This window comes from Pristiophorus japonicus, chromosome 3 (assembly GCF_044704955.1).
Source record: "Pristiophorus japonicus isolate sPriJap1 chromosome 3, sPriJap1.hap1, whole genome shotgun sequence".
In the NCBI taxonomy this organism is placed as follows: Eukaryota; Metazoa; Chordata; class Chondrichthyes; family Pristiophoridae; genus Pristiophorus; species Pristiophorus japonicus.
The window spans coordinates 278,141,397-278,163,985 of NC_091979.1; the positions used below are offsets into that span (position 1 = coordinate 278,141,397).

The 22,589-nt window shown below is 46.3% G+C and overlaps 1 protein-coding gene and 1 long non-coding RNA gene across 3 annotated transcripts in view; one reads left to right on the forward strand and one right to left on the reverse strand.

Moving 5' to 3' along the window:
• Nucleotides 1-22,589, forward strand: part of dock1 (dedicator of cytokinesis 1) — an 816,280-nt gene that overhangs the window by 788,731 nt on the left and 4,960 nt on the right. For both annotated transcript variants that reach the window (XM_070876753.1, XM_070876754.1), the window contains exons 48-50: nucleotides 12,263-12,408; nucleotides 14,900-15,098; nucleotides 16,623-16,761. In XM_070876753.1, coding sequence (XP_070732854.1) covers nucleotides 12,263-12,408; nucleotides 14,900-15,098; nucleotides 16,623-16,761 — 484 coding nt within the window. The remainder of the gene's footprint in view (nucleotides 1-12,262; nucleotides 12,409-14,899; nucleotides 15,099-16,622; nucleotides 16,762-22,589) is intronic.
• LOC139260308 (uncharacterized) overlaps nucleotides 1-22,589 on the reverse strand; it is a 40,085-nt gene that overhangs the window by 9,437 nt on the left and 8,059 nt on the right. The window lies entirely within an intron of this gene.

Genomic DNA, 22,589 nt, shown 5'->3' on the forward strand with positions numbered 1-22,589 from the left:
CGATCAGTTGAAATTTTCAAGACTGAGATCGGTAGATTTTGGATAATTAAGGGCATCAAGGGATATGGAACAAAGTGGCTAACTGGAATTGAGGTGCTAACTAAGGAAGTTTAGGATGATATCAAATTGAAAGAGAAGGCATACAATGTTGCGAAGATTAGTGGTAGACCAGAAGATTGGGAATTGTTTAGAAACCAACAAAGGATGACTAAAATAAATAAAGGAGAAAATAGATTGAGAGTAAACTAGCAAGAAATATATAAACAGACAGTAAGAGCTTCTACAAGTATATAAAAAGGAAGAGAGTAGCTAAAGTAAACATTGGTCCTTCAGAGGATGAGACTCAGGAATTAATAAACGGAAACAACAAAATGACAGAAACTTTGGACAAATATTTTGTATCTATCTTCACAATAGAGGCCCTAAAAGCATCCCAATAATAGTAGATAATCAAGGGGGAAAGGGGAGGTAGCAACTGAAAACTATCACTAGAGCAAAGGTACGAGGCAAATGACTGGGACAAAAGGCTGACAAGTCCCCTGGACCTGATGGCCTGCATCCTAGTGTCTTAAAAAAAGTGGCTGCAGAGTGAGTGGATGTCTTGGTTGTAATCTTCCAAAATTCCCTAGATTCTGGAAAGGTTCCAGCGGATTGGAAAACCACAAATGTAACACCCCTAATCAAAAAAGGAGGCAGACAGAAAGCAGGAAACTATAGGCCAGTTAGCCTAACATCTATCATTGGGAAAATGCTGGAATCCATTATTACGGAACTAGTGGCTGGACATTTAGAAAATCATAATGATGGTATGAGACGTGAATTGGCTAGGATAGACTGGCAAATGATACTTAAAGGTTTGACAGTGGATAGGCAATGATTTATAGATCACATGGATGAACTTCAACAATTGTATATCCCTGTCTGGAGTAAAAATAAAACAGAGAAAGTGGCACAACCATGGCTAATAAGGGAAATTAGGAATAGTGTTAAATCTAAGGAAGAGGCATCTAAATCGGCCAGAAAAAGCAGCAAACCTGAGGACTGGGAGAAATTTAGAATTCAACAGAGGAGGACAAAGGGGTTAATTAGGAGGGGGAAATAGAGTATGAGAGTAAGCTTGCAGGAAACATAAAAACTGACTGCAAAAGCTTCTATAGATATATGAAGAGAAAAAGGTTAGTGAAGACAAACATAGGTCCCTTGCAGTCAGTATCAGGTAAATTTATAATGGGGAACAAAGAAATGGCAGACCAACTGAACAAATACTTTGGTTCTGTCTTCACTAAGGAAGACAAAAATAACCTTCTGGAAATATTAGGGGTCCGAAGGTCTAGCGAGAATGAGGAACTGAAGGAAATCCTTATTAGTCAGGAAATTGTGTTAGAGAAATTGATGGGATTGAAGGCTGATAAATCCCCAGGGCCTGACAGTCTGCATCCCAGAGTACTTAAGGAAGTGGCATTAGAAATAATGAATGCATTGGTGATCATTTTCCAACATTCTATTGACTCTGGATCAGTCCCTATGGACTGGAGGGTAGCTAATGTAACACCACTTTTTAAAAAAGGAGGGAGAGAGAAAACAGGGAATTATAGACTGGTTAGCCTGACATCGGTGGTGGGGAAAATATTGGAATTAATTATTAAAGATGAAATAGCAGCGCATTTGGAAAGCAGTGACAGGATCGGTCTAAGTCAGCATGGATTTATGAAAGGGAAAACATGCTTGACAAATCTTCTAGAATTTTTTGAGAATGTAACTAGTAGAGTGGACAAGGGAGAACCAGTGGATGTGGTGTATTTGGACTTTCAAAAGGCTTTTGACAAGGTCCCACACAAGAGATTAGTGTGCAAAATTAAAGCAGATGGTATTGGGGGTAATGTATTGATGTGGTTAGAGAACTGGTTGGCAGACAGGAAGCAGAGAGTCGGAATAAATGGGTCCTTTTCAGAATGGCAGGCAGTGACTAGTGGGATGCCGCAGGGTTCAGTGCTGGGACCCCAGCTATTTACAATATACATTAATGATTTAAATGAAGGAATTGAATGTAATATCTCCAAGTTTGCAGATGACACTAAGCTGGATAGCAGTGTGAGCTGTGAGGAGGATGCTAAGAGGCTGCAGGGTGACTTGGACATGTTAGGTGAATGGGCAAATGCATTTCTGATGCAGTATAATGTGGATAAATGTGAGGTTATCCACTTTGGTGGCAAAAACACGAAGGCAGAATATTATCTGAATGGTGACAGATTAGGAAAAGGGAAGGTGCAACGAGACCTGGGTGTCATGGTACATCAGTCATTGAAAGTTGGCAAGCAGGTACAGCAGGCGGTGAAGAAGGCAAATGGAATGTTGGCCTTCATCGCTAGAGGATTTGAGAATAGGAGCAGGGAGGTCTTAATGCAGTTGTACAGGGCCTTGATGAGGCCACACCTGGAATATTGTGTTCAGTTTTGGTCTCCTAATCTGAGGAAGGACGTTCTTGCTATTGAGGGAGTGCAGCGAAGGTTCACCAGACTGATTCCCAGGATGGCAGGACTGACATATGATGAGAGACTGGATCGACTGGACTTGTATTCACTGGAGTTTAGAAGAATGAGAGGGGATCTCAGAGAAACATATAAAATTCTGACGGGATTGGACAGGTTAGAGGCAGGAAGAATGTTCCCATGCTGGGGAAGTCCAGAACCAGGGGACATAGTCTAAGGATAAGGGATAGGCCATTTAGGACTGAGATGAGGAGAAACTTCTTCACTCAGAGAGTCGTGAACCTGTGGAATTCTCTACCACAGAAAGTTGTTGTTGCAAGTTCGTTAAAAAAATTCAAAAGGGAGTTAGATATGGCCCTTAATGGCTAAAGGGATCAAGGGGTATGGAGAGAAAGCAGGAAAGGGGTACTGAGGTTGAATGATCAGCCATGATCTTATTGAATGGTGGTGCAGACTCGAAAGACCAAATGGCCTACTCCTTTGCACCTATTTTCTATGTTTTTACAATACAATCAAACAAAGTCAGCATGGCTTTATGAAAGGGAAATCGTATTTGACAAATTTATTAGAGTTCTTTGAGGATGTAACGAGCAGGCTGGATAAAGGGGAACCAGTAGATGTAGTGTATTTGGATTTCCGAAAGACATTTGATAAGATGCCACATAAAAGGTTACTGCATAAGATAAGAGCTCATGGTGTTGTGGGTAATATATTAGCATGGATAAAGGTTTGATTAACAAACTGAAAACAGAGAGTCAGGATAAATGGGTCATTTTCAGGTTGGCAAACTGTAACTAGTGGGGTGCCACAAGGATCAGTGCTGGGGCTTCAACTATTTACAATCTATATTAATGACTTGGATGAAGCAACCACGTGTACTGTAGCCTTATTTGCTGATGATACAGATAGGTGAGAAAGCAAGTTGTGAGGAGTCTGCAAAGGCATATAGATAGGTTAAGTAAGTGGGCAAAAATTTGGCACATGGAGTATAATGTGGGACTGTGTGAGGTTATCCACTTGGGGAGGAAGAATAGAAAAGCAAAATATTATTTAAATGGAGCGAGACTACAGAATGCTGCGGTACAGAGGGATCTGGGTGTCCTTGTACATGAAAAACAAAAAGTTAGCATATAGCAATTAAGTAGGAAGGCAAATGGAGGAATTTCTTCTCTGAGGGTCGTGAGTCTTTGGAATTCTCTACCCCAGAGAGCTGTGGAGGCTGAGTCATTGAATATGTTGAAGGTGGAGATAGATATACTTTTGAACTACAGGGGAGTCGAAGGTTATGGGGAACAAGCAGGAAAGTGGAGTAGAAGCCAAGATCAGATTAACCATGATCTTATTGAATGGCAGAGCAGGCTCGAGGGGCCGAATGGCCTACTCCTGCTCCTGTTTTTTATGTTCTTATAAGGTACAGATCAGCCATGTTCTAATAGTGTGGCAGAACAGGCTCAATAGTTGAATGGCCGCTCCTATGTTCCTCGATGTGCAGGGAACTGCTGGCGTTTAATCAACTAAATTTGCCAACACAGTGCAGTGAGGTCCTTCCTACCGATTAGGAATTTGACTTGGAGGGTTATCCAGTGGGCATGTTCTCACTGGAAAATAAAAGTTTCAGAGGTGATATGATTGCTGTTTTTAGGATTCTAAAAGGACTAGATAATGTAGACCATGACAAGCTATTTCACCTCTCCAGAACAGTAGGACAAGAGGACACAGCCTGCGCTTGAATGGGGATAAATTCAGACAATATGGTGGAAACAGAATTGATTCATTCAAATGCAAATTAGATTTCTTTCAGAAAATAACATTTTGGGATACAGTATATGAATAATTTTCGAGATGACATATTAGTATAGTATTCCTGGGAGGAACAAGTGACTTTGGACTTATGGTTCCCAAAGTTCTCCGCAACTGGGGGTCTCCTCACGTCATTGGTCTGTTATAGACTAATTGATATTGATTTCTATGATTAGTCAACTGTAACAACTTGCATTTATACAGCTCCTTTAACATAGTAAAACACCCCAAGGTGCTTCACAGGAGCGTATTCAGACATAAATGCTTGCATTTATTTCCAACACCAGATTTGTGATTGGTCAGCTTGGAGGACAAGACCTGATTTCTTATTGGTTCCCTTGAAGGACAAGCCATGCCCAGCAGTTTATCTGGAATGTGTAATTAGATCCTGTCTGCCTAGATAATCAAGTACTTTGCAAAGTGTAAGTTGAACCATTCTGACTGCCAGACTCCAGACAGAACAGAGCTCACATAGAACAGACAGGCCTTACCCTCACAGGTTCAGACCTTCTGCCACCCACCAAACAAGTTCAATCCCCCCCCCACCCCCCCCCCAACGCAATTTTCTAACCTTCCTCCCAGCCCTCAAATTTCTGACCTTCCCCCTCCCAACAAGTTCCTGACCTCCTCCCCCTGTCCAAGTTCCTGACTTCCTCCCCCTGTCCAAGTTCCTGACCTCCACCATCCCGCCCCACCACTACACCCCAAAATTTTCTGACCTCCCCTCCCTGCCAAAGTTCCTATCCTCCCCCGGTTCTTGACCACCTCCACCTGCCCAAGTTCCTGATCTCCCTGTTTCGCACCCACCCACATACAAGTTCCTGAACCCCCCCCCCCTGATAGATGGGGCATTGTGTGTGGACCACCGATTGTTAAAAGGCTTATTGGGTATGATGAGTAGCGACAGTGTCATAACGTCTGGATTTTGTCCAATCTGATGATGTCACCTGCTACACACAAACCGAGCTTTCCGAGAAATCAACCAGGCCTACGGGAGGAGAGAGAGAACGTGGTGCTGGTGTAAAGGGGTAGGATTGGAAGAACGCGATCAGTCCTACCATCTGGATCACGTTCTCACTCTTAACACCCCCTCCCCCCACCCTCACCTTTTAGACCTGATTCAAGTTGTTCCCCCTCCCCACTGTGCTCTTTCCCATCCCCGAATTCCTGACCTCCTCTCCCCTCTTTTCCAATCCTGTCGCTTCCCACTTCGATCTTCTCTCCCATCCTCTCTCCCCTTCCCCTCTCTCCCCCACCTCTTGCCCCTCCCCTCCCCCCCTCCCACTACAGTCCCCCCTCTCTCCCCTCCAATTCCCTCTCTCCCCCTCCAATTCCCTCTCTCCCCCTCTGATTCCATCTCTTCACCCCCCTCTGATCCCCTCTCTCTCCTCCCCTGATTCCCCCCCGATCCCCCCCTCTCTCCTCTCCCGATCTCCCCCTCTTTCCCCCCCCAATCCCCCCATCTTTCCCCCCCGATTCCTCCCTCTCTTCCCCCCCCCGATTCCTCCCTCTCTTCCCCCCCCCGATTCCTCCCTCTCTTCCCCCCCCCGATTCCTCCCTCTCTTCCCCCCCCCCGATTCCTCCCTCTCTTCCCCCCCCCGATTCCTCCCTCTCTTCCCCCCCCCGATTCCTCCCTCTCTTCCCCCCCGATTCCTCCCTCTCTTCCCCCCCCCCCCCCGATTCCTCCCTCTCTTCCCCCCCCCCGATTCCTCCCTCTCTTCCCCCCCTGATTCCTCCCTCTCTTTCCCCCCCCGATTCCTCCCTCTCTTCCCCCCCCCCCCGATTCCTCCCTCTCTTTCCCCCCCCCCCGATTCCTCCCTCTCTTCCCCCCCCCCCGATTCCTCCCTCTCTTTACCCCCCCCCCGATTCCTCCCTCTCTTCCCCCCCTGATTCCTCCCTCTCTTTCCCCCCCCCGATTCCTCCCTCTCTTCCCCCCCCCCCGATTCCTCCCTCTCTTCCCCCCCCGATTCCTCCCTCTCTTTCCCCCCCCCGATTCCTCCCTCTCTTTCCCCCCCCGATTCCTCCCTCTCTTCCCCCCCCGATTCCTCCCTCTCTTTCCCCCCCCCGATTCCTCCCTCTCTTTCCCCCCCCGATTCCTCCCTCTCTTCCCCCCCCGATCTCTCCTATCACCCCCCTGAACCCCCCCGATTCCCTCCTTTCTCCCCCCCGATCCCCCACCTCTTTCCCCCCCCCTGATCTCCCCCTAATCCCCCATCCTCTCTCTCTCCCCCTCTCTCCCCACCCCAACCCCCGATCTTTCTCTCTCTTCCCACCTCCCTGATCTTCCTCTCTCCCTTTCCCCTCTCCACCCCGGCTCTCCCCTCCCCCCCCGATCCATCCCCTCTCTTGCCCCCCCCACCCCACTGATCCACCCCCTCTCTTTCCCCCCCCCCGCCGATCTTTCCCTCTCGTCCCCCCTTGCCGATGCCCCCTCTCTCCCCCCCAATTCCACCTCTCTCCACTCCGAATTCCCCTAATCTCCCCCCTCTCTCTCACCCTCCAATCCCCCCACCTCCGATCCCCCCTCTCTTTTCCCCCTCCGATCTCCACCCTCCCCCTCCGATCACCCCTCTCTCCTCCTCCGATTCCCCCTTCCCTTCTCCCCCTTTCCCGATACACCCTCTTTTCTCCCTCCTCCCCTATACCCCCCTTTCTTCTCCGCCCCCCCAAGTCCTCCCTCTCCTCCTATTCCCCTTCTCTATCCCCCTCTCCGATCACCCTTTCTTCCACCCCCCCTCCCCCCCCCGATCGCGCCTTCTCTCTCCCCCCCCCCCCCACCAATTTCCCCCCTCTCTTTATCCCCCCTCACCGATTTCCCTCTCACTCCCCCCCCCGATGCCTCATCTTTCCCCCCCGATCTTGCCCTCTCTTTCCCCCTCCCGATCTTTCCCTCTCGTACCCCCACCCGATCTTTCCCTCTCGTTCCCCCCACAACGCCCCCTCTCCAACCCCTCCCCCCGTGCCCCCTTTCTTCCCCCCCCCCCCGATCCCACCCTCTCTCCACCTTCATTTCCCCCGATCTCCCCTTCTCTCTCCCACAACCCTTCTCTCTCCCCCTCCGATCCCCCTCTTCCACCTCCGAACCCCCTCTCTCTTTTCCCCCTCCAATCTCCTTCCTCTCTCTGCCTCCGATCACCCTTCCTCCTCCGATCTCCCCTTTCTCTCCCCCTCCGATCCCTTCTCTCTCCCCCACCAACTTTCCCTCTCTCTCCCCCTCCGATCTTCCCGATCCCCCCCCGCCCCACGATCCCTCACTCTCTTCCACCTCCGATCTCCCCGTTCTCTCCCCCTCCGATCTCCCCGCTCTCTCCCCCTCCGATCTCCCTTCTCTCTCCCCCTCCGATCTCTCCACTCTCTCCCCCTCCGATCTCCCTTCTCTCTCCCCCTCCGATCTCCCCACTCTTTCTCCCTCCGATCTACCCTCTCTCCCCCTTCGATCTCCCCTCTCTCTCCCCCTCCGATCTCCCCTCTCTCTCCCCCTCCGATCTCCCCTCTCTCTCCCCCTCCGATCTCCCCTCTCTCTCCCCCTCCGATCTCCCCTCTCTCTCCCCCTCCGATCTCCCCTCTCTCTCCCCCTCCGATCTCCCCTCTCTCTCCCCCTCCGATCTCCCCTCTCTCTCCCCCTCCGATCTCCCGTCTCTCCCCCTCCGATCTCCCCTCTCTCTCCCCCTCCGATCTCCCCTCTCTCTCCCCCTCCGATCTCCCCTCTCTCTCCCTCCGATCTCCCCTCTCTCTCCCCGTCCGATCTCCCCTCTCTCTCCCCGTCCGCTCTCCCCTCTCTCTCCCCGTCCGATCTCCCCTCTCTCTCCCCCTCCGATCTCCCCTCTCTCTCCCCCTCCGATCTCCCCTCTCCCTCCCCCTCCGATCTCCCCTCTCCCTCCCCCTCCGATCTCCCCTCTCTCTCCCCCTCCGATCTCCCCTCTCTCTCCCCCACCGATCTCCCCTCTCTCTCCCCCCTCCGATCTCCCCTCTCTCCCCCCTCCGATCTCCCCTCTCTCTCCCCCTCCGATCTCCCCTCTCTCTCCCCCTCCGATCTCCCCTCTCTCTCTCTCCCCTCCGATCTCCCCTCTCTCTCCCCCTCCGATCTCCCCCTCCGATCTCCCCTCTCTCTCCCCCTCCGATCTCCCCTCTCTCTCCCCCACCGATCTCCCCTCTCTCTCCCCCCTCCGATCTCCCCTCTCTCTTCCCCCTCCGATCTCCCCTCTCTCCCCCCTCCGATCTCCCCTCTCTCTCCCCCTCCGATCTCCCCTCTCTCTCCCCCTCCGATCTCCCCTCTCTCTCTCTCCCCTCCGATCTCCCCTCTCTCTCCCCCTCCGATCTCCCCCTCCGATCTCCCCTCTCTCTCCCCCTCCGATCTCCTCTCTCTCCCCCTCCGATCTCCCCTCTCTCTCCCCCTCCGATCTTCCCTCTCTCTCCCCCTCCGATCTCCCCTCTCTCTCCCCCTCCGATCTCCCCTCTCTCTCCCCCTCCGATCTCCCCTCTCTCTCCCCCTCCGATCTCCCCTCTCTCTCCCCCTCTGATCTCCCCTCTCTCTCCCCTTCCGATCTCCCCTCTCTCTCCCCCTCCGATCTCCCCCCTCTCTCCCCCTCCCTCCCCCCCCTCCGATCTACCCCCTCTCTCTCCCCCTCTGATCTACCCCCTCTCTCTTTCCCCCCCTCTCTCCCCCTCTGATCTCCCCTCTCTCTCCCGATCCGATCCCCTCTCTCTCTTCCACCTTCGATCCTCTCCGATCTCCTCTCTCTCCCCCTCCACTCTCCTCTCTGCCCCTCCGCTCTCCTCTCTGCCCCTCCGCTCTCCTCTCTCCCCCTCCGCTCTCCTCTCTCCCCTTTTGATCACCCCTCTCTCTCTTCCCCCTCTGATCTCCCCTCTCTCTCTTCCCCATTCGATTTCTCCTCTCTTTCCCCCTCATTCACCCCCTCTGCTCTCCCCTCATTCACCCCCTCTGCTCTCCCCTCATTCACCCCCTCTGCTCTCCCCTCTTTCTCCCCCTCTGCTCTCCCCTCTTTCTCCCCCTCCGATCTCCCCTCTCTCTGCCCCTCTGATCTCCCCTCTCTCTCCCGATCCGATCCCACCCCTCTATCTTCCACCTTCGATCCTCTCCGATCTCATCTCTCTCCCCCTCCGACACCTCTCTTCCCCCTCCGACACCTCTCTTCCCCCTCCGACACCTCTCTTCCCCCTCCGACACCTCTCTTCCCCCTCCGACACCTCTCTTCCCCCTCCGACACCTCTCTTCCCCCTCCGACACCTCTCTTCCCCCTCCGACACCTCTCTTCCCCCTCCGACACCTCTCTTCCCCCTCCGACACCCCTCTTCCCCCTCCGACACCCCTCTTCCCCCTCCGACACCCCTCTTCCCCCTCCGACACCCCTCGTCCCCCTCCGACACCCCTCGTCCCCCTCCGACACCCCTCGTCCCCCTCCGACACCCCTCGTCCCCCTCCGACACCCCTCGTCCCCCTCCGACACCCCTCGTCCCCCTCCGACACCCCTCGTCCCCCTCCGACACCCCTCTTCCCCCTCCGACACCCCTCTTCCCCCTCCGACACCCCTCTTCCCCCTCCGACACCCCTCTTCCCCCTCCGACACCCCTCTTCCCCCTCCGACACCCCTCTTCCCCCTCCGACACCCCTCTTCCCCCTCCGACACCCCTCTTCCCCCTCCGACACCCCTCTTCCCCCTCCGACACCCCTCTTCCCCCTCCGACACCCCTCTTCCCCTCCGACACCCCTCTTCCCCTCCGACACCCCTCTTCCCCTCCGACACCCCTCTTCCCCTCCGACACCCCTCTTCCCCCTCCGACACCCCTCTTCCCCCTCCGACACCCCTCTTCCCCCTCCGACACCCCTCCACTCTCCTCTCTGCCCCTCCGCTCTCCTCTCTGCCCCACCGCTCTCCTCTCTCCCCTTTTGATCACCCCTCTCTCTCTTCCCCCTCTGATCTCCCCTCTCTCTCTTCCCCATCTGATTTCTCCTCTCTTTCCCCCTCTGCTCTCCCCTCAATCACCCCCTCTGCTCTCCCCTCAATCACCCCCTCTGCTCTCCCCTCAATCACCCCCTCTGCTCTCCCCTCAATCACCCCCTCTGCTCTCCCCTCATTCACCCCCTCTGCTCTCCCCTCATTCACCCCCTCTGCTCTCCCCTCTTTCTCCCCCTCCGATCTCCCTTCTCTCTCCCCCTCCGATCTCCCTTCTCTCTCCCCCTCCGATCTCCCTTCTCTCTCCCCCTCCGATCTCCCTTCTCTCTCCCCCTCCGATCTCCCTTCTCTCTCCCCCTCCGATCTCCCTTCTCTCTCCCCCTCCGATCTCCCTTCTCTCTCCCCCTCCGATCTCCCTTCTCTCTCCCCCTCCGATCTCCCTTCTCTCTCCCCCTCCGATCTCCCTTCTCTCTCCCCCTCCGATCTCCCTTCTCTCTCCCCCTCCGATCTCCCTTCTCTCTCCCCCTCCGATCTCCCTTCTCTCTCCCCCTCCGATCTCCCTTCTCTCTCCCCCTCCGATCTCCCTTCTCTCTCCCCCTCCGATCTCGCCTCTTTCCTACCTCAGATCCCATCTCTCCCTTTCTTAGGTGACAAAGTTTGGTCAAAGAGGTAGGTTTTATGCAGGTTTACGGAGGGAATTTCAGTTTGGGACTAGACAGCATTGGCACCAATGGTGGGGTGTAGGGGTCGGGGATGCACAAAAGGCCAGAATTTTTGGAATGTAGAATTCTTGGAGGGTTGTAGGGCTATTGGAGGTTGCAAAGATAGAGAGAAGTGAGGCCATGAAGGGATTTGAATACAAGAATAAGAATTGGACCGGGAGCCAATGTAGGTCAATGAGCACCGTGGTGATGGGTGAACAGGACTTGGTGTGAGCTAGGACATGAGCAGCAGAACAACACTCATTATCATATCATGTGAGTGCCAGGATGGTAGAAAATTATCTAGATGGACCTTGGTCTTTTTTTGTCTAGCAATTCCTGTTTCTATGGAGCTAGGTAAAAAGAATCTCGGAACATAGCAACAGGCATACTCCTCCAGGTACCATGCCAATGAGCCATGGTGGCTGAGGATGGATCAAATTGCTCTTGAGTACTGCAGAGATGCCTGGTTCGGATATCAGATTACCAAGGGCCCGAACTTGGTCAAAACTAAGACCTGCCCAAAGGACCGCTGAGATACCTGACGGTACTTTGGCAGGGAGAATCCTCAAAAAGACCTGCAAAGAGAGCCCGGTGGCAAAAAAAACGACTTATGGTTTGCCGGCAGGAGGCCTAGAGGAAACTGGCATCGAGGAGAGACCGCCCAGAAACTCGGTGGCAGCGGGCAGTGAGTGCACCTAGTTCGGGGCCCAAGTGTGCTGCAGGTGGTTGATCCAATTCCAATTTTCTGTAGACAAGCATGTTTTCTTGGAGTTTACTCAACCAAAAAGTTTACCTTCTCTAGCCCTTCCATTTTGCCTCGCACAGATTTGAGCTCTCACTAGATGAATAGCAAATACCAGGAACTTCTGGCATGGTGAGTAATATAACTCACCAGAAAATATGTGAGTGTGTTGCCAGCATCTTCTTGACACACAGTGTGTCCACTGAATGGTGGCTCCATTTGTTCTGGAGTTTCAGCAGAAAATACTTGGCTCTCCTTCAACCCGATCGCAGAACTTTGGATGTCTAAGCACATGTTCGCATGTCAAGCAAGGCATTCTGGTAGCCTTATTTGCTGTAAGATGGATATCTAATTTCAGATTGGTAAAGGGACCGATTTTGATCTGACAAAATTTTATTTAATACATACTCCTGCAGATTAAACCAGACTGATTAATTCTGAGTGTTCACATGTTACCAAATCATGTTCACATTCAAGAGGATTGAAATGGCTCCACACAGAACAATCACATTTACTTTTTAGAGTACAGTTAATGTTTATTATCAAAGCAGTTACCTTTAATTACTTTGGAAAGGTGGATGTGTTTTTACCATATAATTATGTTACTTCCAGCCTGCAAATCTGGATGAGCGCAGAGGAAGTAGGCCTCGTTCGATGGTACGATCCTTCACAATGCCATCAACTCCAAGACCTCTATCAGTTGCATCAGTCTCCTCCATATCGTCTGACAGTACCCCATCTAGGCCTGGTTCTGATGGGTATGTTTTAGAGCTAATGTGATTAACTTTGAGAATTTGATATATATGAAGATAATAGATGTTGCTAAGCAAAGGAATAGTCATGTGCATTATGGGCCTAGCAAGATTTTGTGCCAGAAAATGTGGGAGGAAAATGGAGCCCCAAGGCCCCAAAATCTGGTTGGTAAGGAACAGAAATTACCTTTATTTATTGTTTGGGCCGCCTTCAGCTTTTGGTCGGGCCCCCCTCGGCTCCTCTGATCTGGGGAGGAGTGTCCCGGTTAAGCCCATTACCAACTTCTTGGGGCAGTTCTACATCTGGGAGCCCCATGGACGTAACTTCAGAAAGTAGAGGTTGGAAATGCCCCTCCTGCCCCATCTGAGCATTGGGCCTGTACCTATTGCAAGCACGGGCCCAGCTCCATCTTTCCACAGATCCTGAGGTAACATAAAGAGTGCAGGGACCTGGCATAATGGTTTTTTTCCCCTTTTCTCCTGATCTTTATACAGAGTTACATAAAAATATACAAATATTGTGAACTACTGGGGTCCCAGAACAGATCTCTGTGAAACATCTTGAAAAGAGAATAAATAGAGCAGTGGAGAGAGGATGTAAACTAGTACGGTGGGGGAAGGGTAAATAACACAGACCCAAAAAAGGGAAATTGATCAGCAGCACAATAAGAAAGGCAAGTTTTGAAGTATAGGTTTAAATGTTTCTATATAAATACAAAGAACATGAGGAATAAAGCACTGGAGTTGGAGGTATATGCAGCTTACAAGAATATTGATATTGGCATCGTGGAGTAAAGGCTGGTCAAGAGCTGAAGCTGAGGAGGTATAAAATATCTCTCGAGGATCAAATACGAAGAGTACCTCTACATTATTGATAAGGAATGATATATCAGCTATAGAATGGGTGGTTATAGCAGCAGAAGATATAAGGTTTCGGTGTCGTAAATTTTACACTGTTATCAAACTAATACCAAAAATTATAGCTGTGCTAGAGTTTAGGAGACCAATTTTGGACCCTTGAGAAGAATCTTAAGGGAAAATAATTGAGAAACCAGAATAGCACAGAAGAAAAATGGAATGTATTTTAGGCTATTATACAGGATGAATGATGAGGAGAAAAATTAAATCTATACCACAGTAGTTTAATAAGGAAGTTAAAAGGAACCTAAAAACAAACTCAAATACTTAAAAGATAAAAATGAAAGAAAATGAGGAGGATTGGGATTCATTCAGGGAACTGAGGATGGGAAAAAAAGTACTGGCAACTGTAAAATAAAAAGAGACACAAATCACATAGGATAAGATGCATCTAGAGAGGATTTACAACTATGATAGTCAAAAGAAGTTCAAAGGACAGGTGGGTCCATTAAAGGATTAATTGGATAAAATGTTAATGATCATTAGGTTATGGGAGACATATTGAATGCATTCTTTACATCAGTTTTCACAAAGAGGCCTGATGATGAGTGTAGACAAATTCTAATAGTAGTAAATGGGACTAAGCAATCCTACAACCTTTGAGAAATTAATACTAATCTATTAAAATATTACTGAAATGAAAAGCTAAAAATGAACTTGATTTCCTAATGCTTCCTCATAGTTACATCTGCTGGAACTTGCTTTGCATATTAAAAAAACACTGGTTGTGTAATGATTTCTAATTGTAAACTGGAACGACATTAAAAACTTGATTGAAATGGGTTTTAAAATTCCTCTTGGATGAAAGAAATAAATTTTCATTTTCAGAAGTGTCATAAAGCTTAATTGTTAGGTTTGCATTAGAAATAAACTATATGGTGCTATGGAAATTGATTTTAACTGCCTATTACTTTTGCTTATGAAAGTCATTAATAACTGATGATAACAGTTCAGATTGCTACTTAATTTATTTGTTATGTCTAATTTAGGTAGCCTTAATGCTTCAATCCGTATCATTTATAATCTAAAAGAATTATTCTACAGTACAGTAAAACTGAAAATTTCAAAGTCATCTTGCATCTTGTTCTGGAATATGTACATAAAATGGTTTTATTATTTTTGATGAAATTTTTGAAAATATTGTACACGTATTTTTGATAGTCACATCAGAATAATGTACATCAAACATGTTTCAAAATGTATTGTAACAAGCTAATAATCAATTTTCTGAGCGGAGTTATTACCACCAACAGTAATGAGTCAATGTCAGCATTAAAATAATGCAGAATGGAAAATCCAGGCTGTGAGTACTGACCTTTTGGACTTATTTTTGCACCTTCATGAAATAAGGAAATGTTTAAGCATTTAAAATTAAAAAGTAAAAACTGATAAACGTTCTTTGGATTATAATATGCTGCAGTAGAGTTTTGTCAACTACCCTTCAGAAATCTTTTGTACGAAGATTTTTTGAGGGTCTTATTCTTTAAATTACATTACTAGAAACAGGTTTTAAATAGTAACTGTGAGGTTAATTAGTTTAAAAAAAAATTTTTTCATTATTCGATATTGCTTATTTTAGATTTATTCTTGAGCCCCTTCTCCCAAAGAAGATGCATTCAAGATCTCAGGATAAATTGGATAAGGATGATGTGGACAAAGACAAAAGAGAGAGAAAAAAGGAAAAAAGGAATAGCAGACACCAAGAAATGTTTGACAAAGAATTTAAAACTACTGATATTTCTGGCCAGGCTACAGAGGCGGTGATTCTTTCTGAAACGGTAATTACAGAATAATTTGTGAACGGAGAGTTTCTGTCGACTTCTGTATAAACTAATTCTCATTTAAATATTCAGTGTTCCTTCTGACTACCTAAAATGCAAGTTCTGAGAACTATGATAATTAGGAGTTATTGTTTTAATGATTGCAAGAAACATTTAGCATTGTACTTTGTAAGAACAAATGAGTTAATGTAACATTAAAAAAAACTGAGCAGTTGACATTGGAAAGTGTAATATAAATTGCTATTGAAAATTGTGCATTTTTTAAACCTTCACTTTGTCACTTTTTTAGGATTTTTCTTGAGTAGTGAACTATAACAATTTTAATGTCATAATCAGATTGTCAAAAAGGGATAATGGATTCACATTAAATGCTCAAAACAAAGTTGTTTTTCCTCGTACATCAGGGATGCTTAGTGAGGATACACAAGTGCCGAGGCAAAGAAAATCCGTTAAGTGACTATAAGTGCATGGAAAATGCATCCGCCATTGAGAGATGATGAAAATAGCATTGATAAGTGAAGCAGGTTCAAAACAAAATCACAGAAGGTGAAGCAGATTCAGGAGGGAGATGTTTAGATCTTTTAGATTCCCTCAGCTGGACACTTAATTAAAAAAAATCTTTGTAAACCAACATTCAATAAAGAGTTCTATCCACGTTGAGCACAAAGCTACCCACCAAAAAATGTGGGAACTAGAGTAGCATTCTGACTCTTAATCAGAGGTTCCATTTAACCATAAGCTGTTTGTGTTGTCTAGTGTGTCTGTTTTTAGGCGGAAGTTTTGCACCTTATCCAATTACGTTATTGCTACTTGTAATAATTTTATTTGGAGCTTTATCATTTCACAGTAATAGTAACCATGAAGCTAGAAATGTATGGAATGAAAGCCTGATGAGATGGCATTGTAAGGACCAGACTCACTTGCAGTCAAAAACAATACGTGATTTGGCAGTTGTTCCTGCTATTGCATCAAGTAGATTAAGATAAAATGGAGATTTAAGATTTTGTTTTTCAGCTTTTGCCGCTCCTTTCCTGAATGTTGTAACTCATACTGGGAATATACGCTGCGATTTCTCATGTGTCAGCTTAGATGATGAATGTTGGTCGGTTACATGACCGGGATGGCATCAAAATTAAGTCCAATTGTATCAGAAGTAAAAAATTTGGCTGATTCTTTTCCCCCTCCCTAGCTTGGAACACTAAGAACAATTAAAACACCCCTCACTGAGATCTCAGTACAAACTAAAATCAAACTTGGGACTTCTTGGTCTGCCTGACCCAGTACCACAGTGCATGTATCCACTGAACCAGGAGCCCCAGGACTTTTTAAATTGTGATATTAATTGATATGACGTTATTATGTTATCACTGCATAAGAAACTTATTTAATCAGCAAAGTAGAAAACCCTCATCTTCTGATCTTTAAAATGTCATATGACAAGCCATTCATGCTCTGTAATACAAAATTGATTCTATTCAAACCAAAGTTCTTTTTATGATAAAACGTATCTCTTGTTTTCAGATCAGTCCATTAAGGCCACAAAGACCAAAGAGCCAAGTGATTAATATAATCGCAGGTGATAGACGGTTTTCTGCATCACCAGTACCAACTTCAGTAACTCCCAGAACCAAGTTATCTTTTACCTTACAGCCTGGCCTGAGTAAGTACCGAGTAAGAGTCCGAAGGAGTTACACTGATGTGCATTTTTTCGTTTTTCATAACAGTCAAACTATTCAATAGCAGTGATTCTTAAGACAAGGTACAGAGAACTTTTGCTGACATATTTTAAAACCTAGATAGTCTTGTGTTTTACATTCTAGATTATGTTGAAAACAATATTGGAAGCTATTCAGCTAATGCCATCTTGGATCACAGCCTTCTGGCCTATTTTAGTCAATTTAACCTTGGTGATCCCCAAGCCCACATTACTGGCCGATACATAAGAACATAAGAAATAAGAGCAGGAGTAGGCTATAAGGCCCCTTGAGCCTGCTCCGCCATTCAACACGATCATGGCTGATCTGATCATGGACTCAGCTCCACTTCCCTGCCCACTCTCCATAACCCCTTATGCCCTTATCGTTTAAGAAACTGTCTATTTCTGTCTTAGACTTATTCAATGTCCCAGCTTCCAGAGCTCTCTGAGGCAGCGAATTCCACAGATTCACAACCCTCTGAGAGAAGAAATTTCTCCTCATCTCAGTTTTAAATGGGTGGCCCCTTATTCTAAGATCATGCCCTCTAGTTCTAGTCTCCCCTATCAATGGAAACATCCTCTCTGCATTCACCTTGTCAAGCCCCCTCATAATCTTATACGTTTCAATAAGATCATCTCTCATTCTTCTGAATTCCAATGAGTAGAGGCCCAATCTACTCAACCTTTCCTCATAAGTCAACACCCTCATCCCCGGAATCAACCTAGTGAACCTTCTCTGAACTGCCTCCAAAGCAATTATATTCTTTCATAAATATGGAAACCAAAACTGCAGGCAGTATTCCAGGTGTGGCTCATCAATACCCTGTATAGCTGTAGCAAGACTTCCCTGCTTTTATACTCCATCCCCTTTGCAATAAAGGCCAAGATACCATTGGCCTTCCTGATCACTTGCTGTACCTGCATACTATCCTTTTGTGTTTCATGTACAAGTACCCCCAGGTCCCGCTGTACTGCGGCACTTTGCAATCTTTCTCCATTTAAATAATAATTTGCTCTTTGATCTTTTTTCTGCCAAAGTGCATGACCTCACACTTTCCAACATTATCTGCCAAATTTTTGCCCACTCACTTAACCTGTCTGTCCTCTTGCAGATTTTGTGTCCTCCTCACACATTGCTTTTCCTCCCATCTTTGGATCGATAGCAATGCCTGGTTTTCAAAAATCCATTACTAATGACATACCCTCATCACATCTATTTTCATTGCCTTCTATAATTGCAGCACACAATCTCAATGTGACTGATTCAATACCTGGAAGGTAACCTTGACCACCAGAATATCCAAACCTGTTTTTGACTTTGCACAGGGACACCTCAGGGTCATGAATGATCAGGTGTTGTACTCCCAGGACAGACAGGGAATTAAATGTAAGCATGAAGCATTGGTAAGATCAATTCCTTAAAAATTCATCGGTCAATTCACATTTGACATTGGTTCACGTAGTTGACGGGAGAACTGGTAAAGGCATTAAAACCTAACGCAACGTCAACCACAGGTTAACCCAATTGTCCGACTGCTCTACATGCCTGTCAGTTTTCAGAAGTGACCTAGCAACCAAAGTGTTTATTCCCGAACCATCATCATCAGCACCCAAGTGATTACATCATATTTACTGAGACAGTTTTGAGCGCACTCTAAGTCAAACGTTGCTCAGAAACTTGCTCATCAAAACCAGCATTTATTGAATTCAGCACAGGAAATCCCTTTAAGGGATTTAGTAAGGATTTGTTTAATTTTTAATATCCTCGGCCATCAAGATTTGGTCTCATAATACACCCAACTTCACAAAATCAGTGAAGTTGGTGTGGGATCAGGAAGAATTATCAGCCGGGCCTTTGACTTTGGTTCCGGTGCAGTGCTCAATCGACACAATAGCATATCCAGAGTTGTCTAACACAAGGAGTGTCAGTGATCCTTCAAGTCTCCTGAGACATTCTTGAAAGTAATATAGGAACAGGAATAGGCCATTCAGCCCTCAAGCCTGCTGCACCATTCAGTTAGATCATGGCTGATCTATATCTCTACTTACCCACCTTAGCTCCATATACCTTAATTCCTTTACCTAACAAAAATGTATCGATCTTAGTCTTGAAAGCTCCAATTGTCCCAGCATCCACAGCCTTCTGAGGGAGAGAATTCCAAACTTCTACTACCCGTTGTATGAAAAAGTGCATCCTGGACTAGGGCCTCCAACGCTACATCTGAGAACCTGGGTGTCCTTTCTGTACCTCTTCCAACTATTATAGTCCCTTGACAATGCTTCCCTTCTGTGTGCAGCCAGTGTACACCTTCCCTTTAAGAGGTGCTGCCTGACTTTACGTAGCGTTAGTGAAGCCCGATTTTCCGCCTCCCACAAACAAGTGCGCAGCCAATAAGCTGTGCTGGTAGAAATGGCTACAGGCCTGGCTCATTATAATGAGATCTCTTGATGAATTTCACATTGTCCATGAACAAGAGTGTGCAGTGCTCGCCCATTTTCAGGTGCGATCAAATTTCTAGACCAACATGTCCAGTCAATTTAGAGCGGTATTCAACAAAGCCAATAGAATGTTGAACTACAAAGCTAAAAGAATAGAATGCAAATAAGTTGTGAACAAACTGCATAGTGCTCTGGTCAGACTGCATCTTGAGTATTGTGCTTAGTTTTCGCAACCAAGACAAAAGCGATTCATTCAAGTACTAGAGTCACAAGGCTGATCCATAATGGCAAACATCTGAGTTATGAGGAAAGACGGGAGAAACTTTGGCTTTTCAGCCTGGAAAGGAAGCATCTAAAAGGTGACAATATAGAGGCAGTTAAATAATTGGAAAAGGGAGATGCTGAATATTACTTTAAATTAAATCATCAAAAGTAGGACAAGGGGACGCAGAGTTCAAAGTAATAAACGGCAAACTTAGGGCTGATATAGAGAATTGTTTTTTTACACAGTGATCATTGTATGTAACAGACTTTCAGGTAGAGCAGTAGATGCAACAACTCTGGAATATATTCATAAACAATTGAAACAGAAGAAATTTAGAATCTTTTTGGATGAATGAAATAAAATGGACCAAATTGCCTTTCTCCTCCATAATTTCTTGTGATCAGACACACAAATCTTTTAAAATGGAAGGGTATGGTAATATATTAAAAATATTATAATATTAAAAATGGATATAGCTTAGCGGTTTTATAGATAGAAGGGCATAGAGTACAAGAGCAAAGAGATAATGCTAAACCAATACAGATCATTTGTTAGGCTGCAGCTAGGATATTGTGTCCCGTTTTGGGCAACCTACTTCAGGAAGGCGTCAAGGCTATGGAGAGGATACAGAAGCGATAATTAAAATGATATTAGGGATGAGAGACTTTAGTTATGAGAAGAGACTAGAGAAACCAGGGCTCTTTTCACTAGAACAGAGAAGGTTAAGAGGAGATCCAATAGAAGCACCAGCATTGTGAGAAGTTTTGATAAGGTAGGGAAAAACTATTTCCACTGATGGGTGTGTCAGCAACATAGAGAGCATAAATTTATCATCACCAAAACAAGAAAGGGAGCAGTAATGAAGATTTATTTTTAAATAGAGAATTGTTGAGAAGTGGAATGGCCTACCTGTAACAGTGGTGGGAGGCAGAAACCATAATGGGCCAGATTGTGCGGTCAGCGGCAAAGTTGATTTATTATTTAATCCTGGTTTTAATGCTAACTATACCATTTTTGAATGGCATTGTGTATGAATTCTGTACCAGGAGTAGCACAGTAAAGCTCTAGACTGAAAATACATTACATAAAAACTGACTACAAAAGCTTCTATAGATATGTGAAGAGAAAAAGATTAGTGAAGACAAACGTAGGTCCCTTGCAGTCAGATTCAGGTGAATTTATAATGGGGAACAAAGAAATGGCAGACCAATTGAACAAATACTTTTGTTCTATCTTCACGAAGGAAGACACAAATAACCTTCTGGAAGTACTAGGGGACTGAGGGTCTAGTGAGAAGGAGGAACTGAAGGATATCCTTATTAGGTGGAAAATTGTGTTAGAAAAATTGATGGGATTGAAGGCCGATAAATCCCCAGGGCCTGCATCCCAGAGTACTTAAGGAAGTGGCCCTAGAAATAGTGGATGCATTGGTGATCATTTTCCATCAGTCTATCGACTCTGGATCAGTTCCTATGGACTGGAGGGTAGCTAATGTAACACCACTTTTTTAAAAAGTAGAGAGAGAGAAAGCGGGTAATTATAGACCAGTTAGCCTGACATCAGTAGTGGGGCAAATGTTGGAATCAATAATTAAGGATGAAATAGCAGTGCATTTGGAAAGCAGTGACAGGATCGGTCCAAGTCAGTATGGATTTATGAAGGGGAAATCATGCTTGACAAATCTTCTGGAATTTTTTGAGGATGTAACTCGTAGAGTGGAAAAGGGAGAACCAATGGATGTGGTGTATTTGGACTTTCAAAAGGCTTTTGACAAGGTCCCACACAAGAGATTGGTGTGCAAAATCAAAGCACATGGTTTTGGGGGTAATATACTGACGTGGATAGAGAACTGGTTGGCAGACAGGAAGCAGAGAGTCGGGATAAACGGGTCCTTTTCAGAATGACAGACAGTGACTAGTGGAGTGCCACAGGGCTCAGTGCTGGGACCCCAGCTCTTTACAATATACATCAATGATTTTGGATGAAGGAATTGAGTGTAATATCTCCAAGTTTGCAGATGACACTAAACTGGGTGGTGGTGTGAGCTGTGAGGGGGACTCCCGCTAGGAGGCTGCAGGGTGAGTGGGCAAATGCTTGGCAGATGCAGGATAATGTGGATAAATGTGAGGTTATCCACTTTGGGGGCAAAAACACAAAGACAGAATATTATCTGAATGGCGGCAGATTAGGAAAAGGGGAGGTGCAACGAGACCTGGGTGTCATGGTTCATCAGTCATTGAAAGTTGGCATACAGGTACAGCAGGCGTTGAAGAAGGCAAATGGTATGTTGGCCTTCATAGCTAGGGGATTTGAGTATAGGAGCAGGGAGGTCATACTGCAGTTGTACAGGGTCTTGGTGAGGCCTCACCTGGAATATTGTGTTCAGTTTTGCTCTCCTAATCTGAAGAAGGACGTTTTTGCTATTGAGGAAGTTCACTAGACTGATTCCCGGGATGGCAGGACTGACATATGAGGAGAGACTGGATCAACTGGGCCTTTATACATTGGAGTTTAGAAGGATGAGAGGGGATCTCATAGAAACATATAAGATTCTGACTGGACGGGACAGGTTAGATGCAGGTAGAATGTTCCCGATGTTGGGGAAGTCCAGAACCAGGAGACACAGTCTTACGATAAGGGGTAGGCCATTTAGGACTGAGATGAGGAGAAACTTCTTCAGTCAGAGAGTTGTTAACCTGTGGAATTCCCTGCCGCAGAGAGTTGTTGATGCCAGTTTATTGGATATATTCAAGAGGGAGTTAGATATGGCCCTTATGGCTAAAAGGATCAAGGGGTATGGAGAGAAATAAGGAAAGGGGTACTGAGGGAATGATCAGCCATGATCTTATTGAATGGTGGTGCAGGCTTGAAGGGCTGAATGGCCTACTCCTGCACCTATTTTCTATGTTTCTCTAAGGTTGTGGCAAATATAGTAGTAATGATATTATTTCCCTTTTGGTTTAACAGTAAGTAGTGGAGCTAGGAATTTCACTTTTAAACCAGAGACTCATTAATATCACCATATATCAAGCTCTTTGTTTAGCTATTTCTTTAATTAGCACTTTTCCTAATTAATTTGGTCATGCGA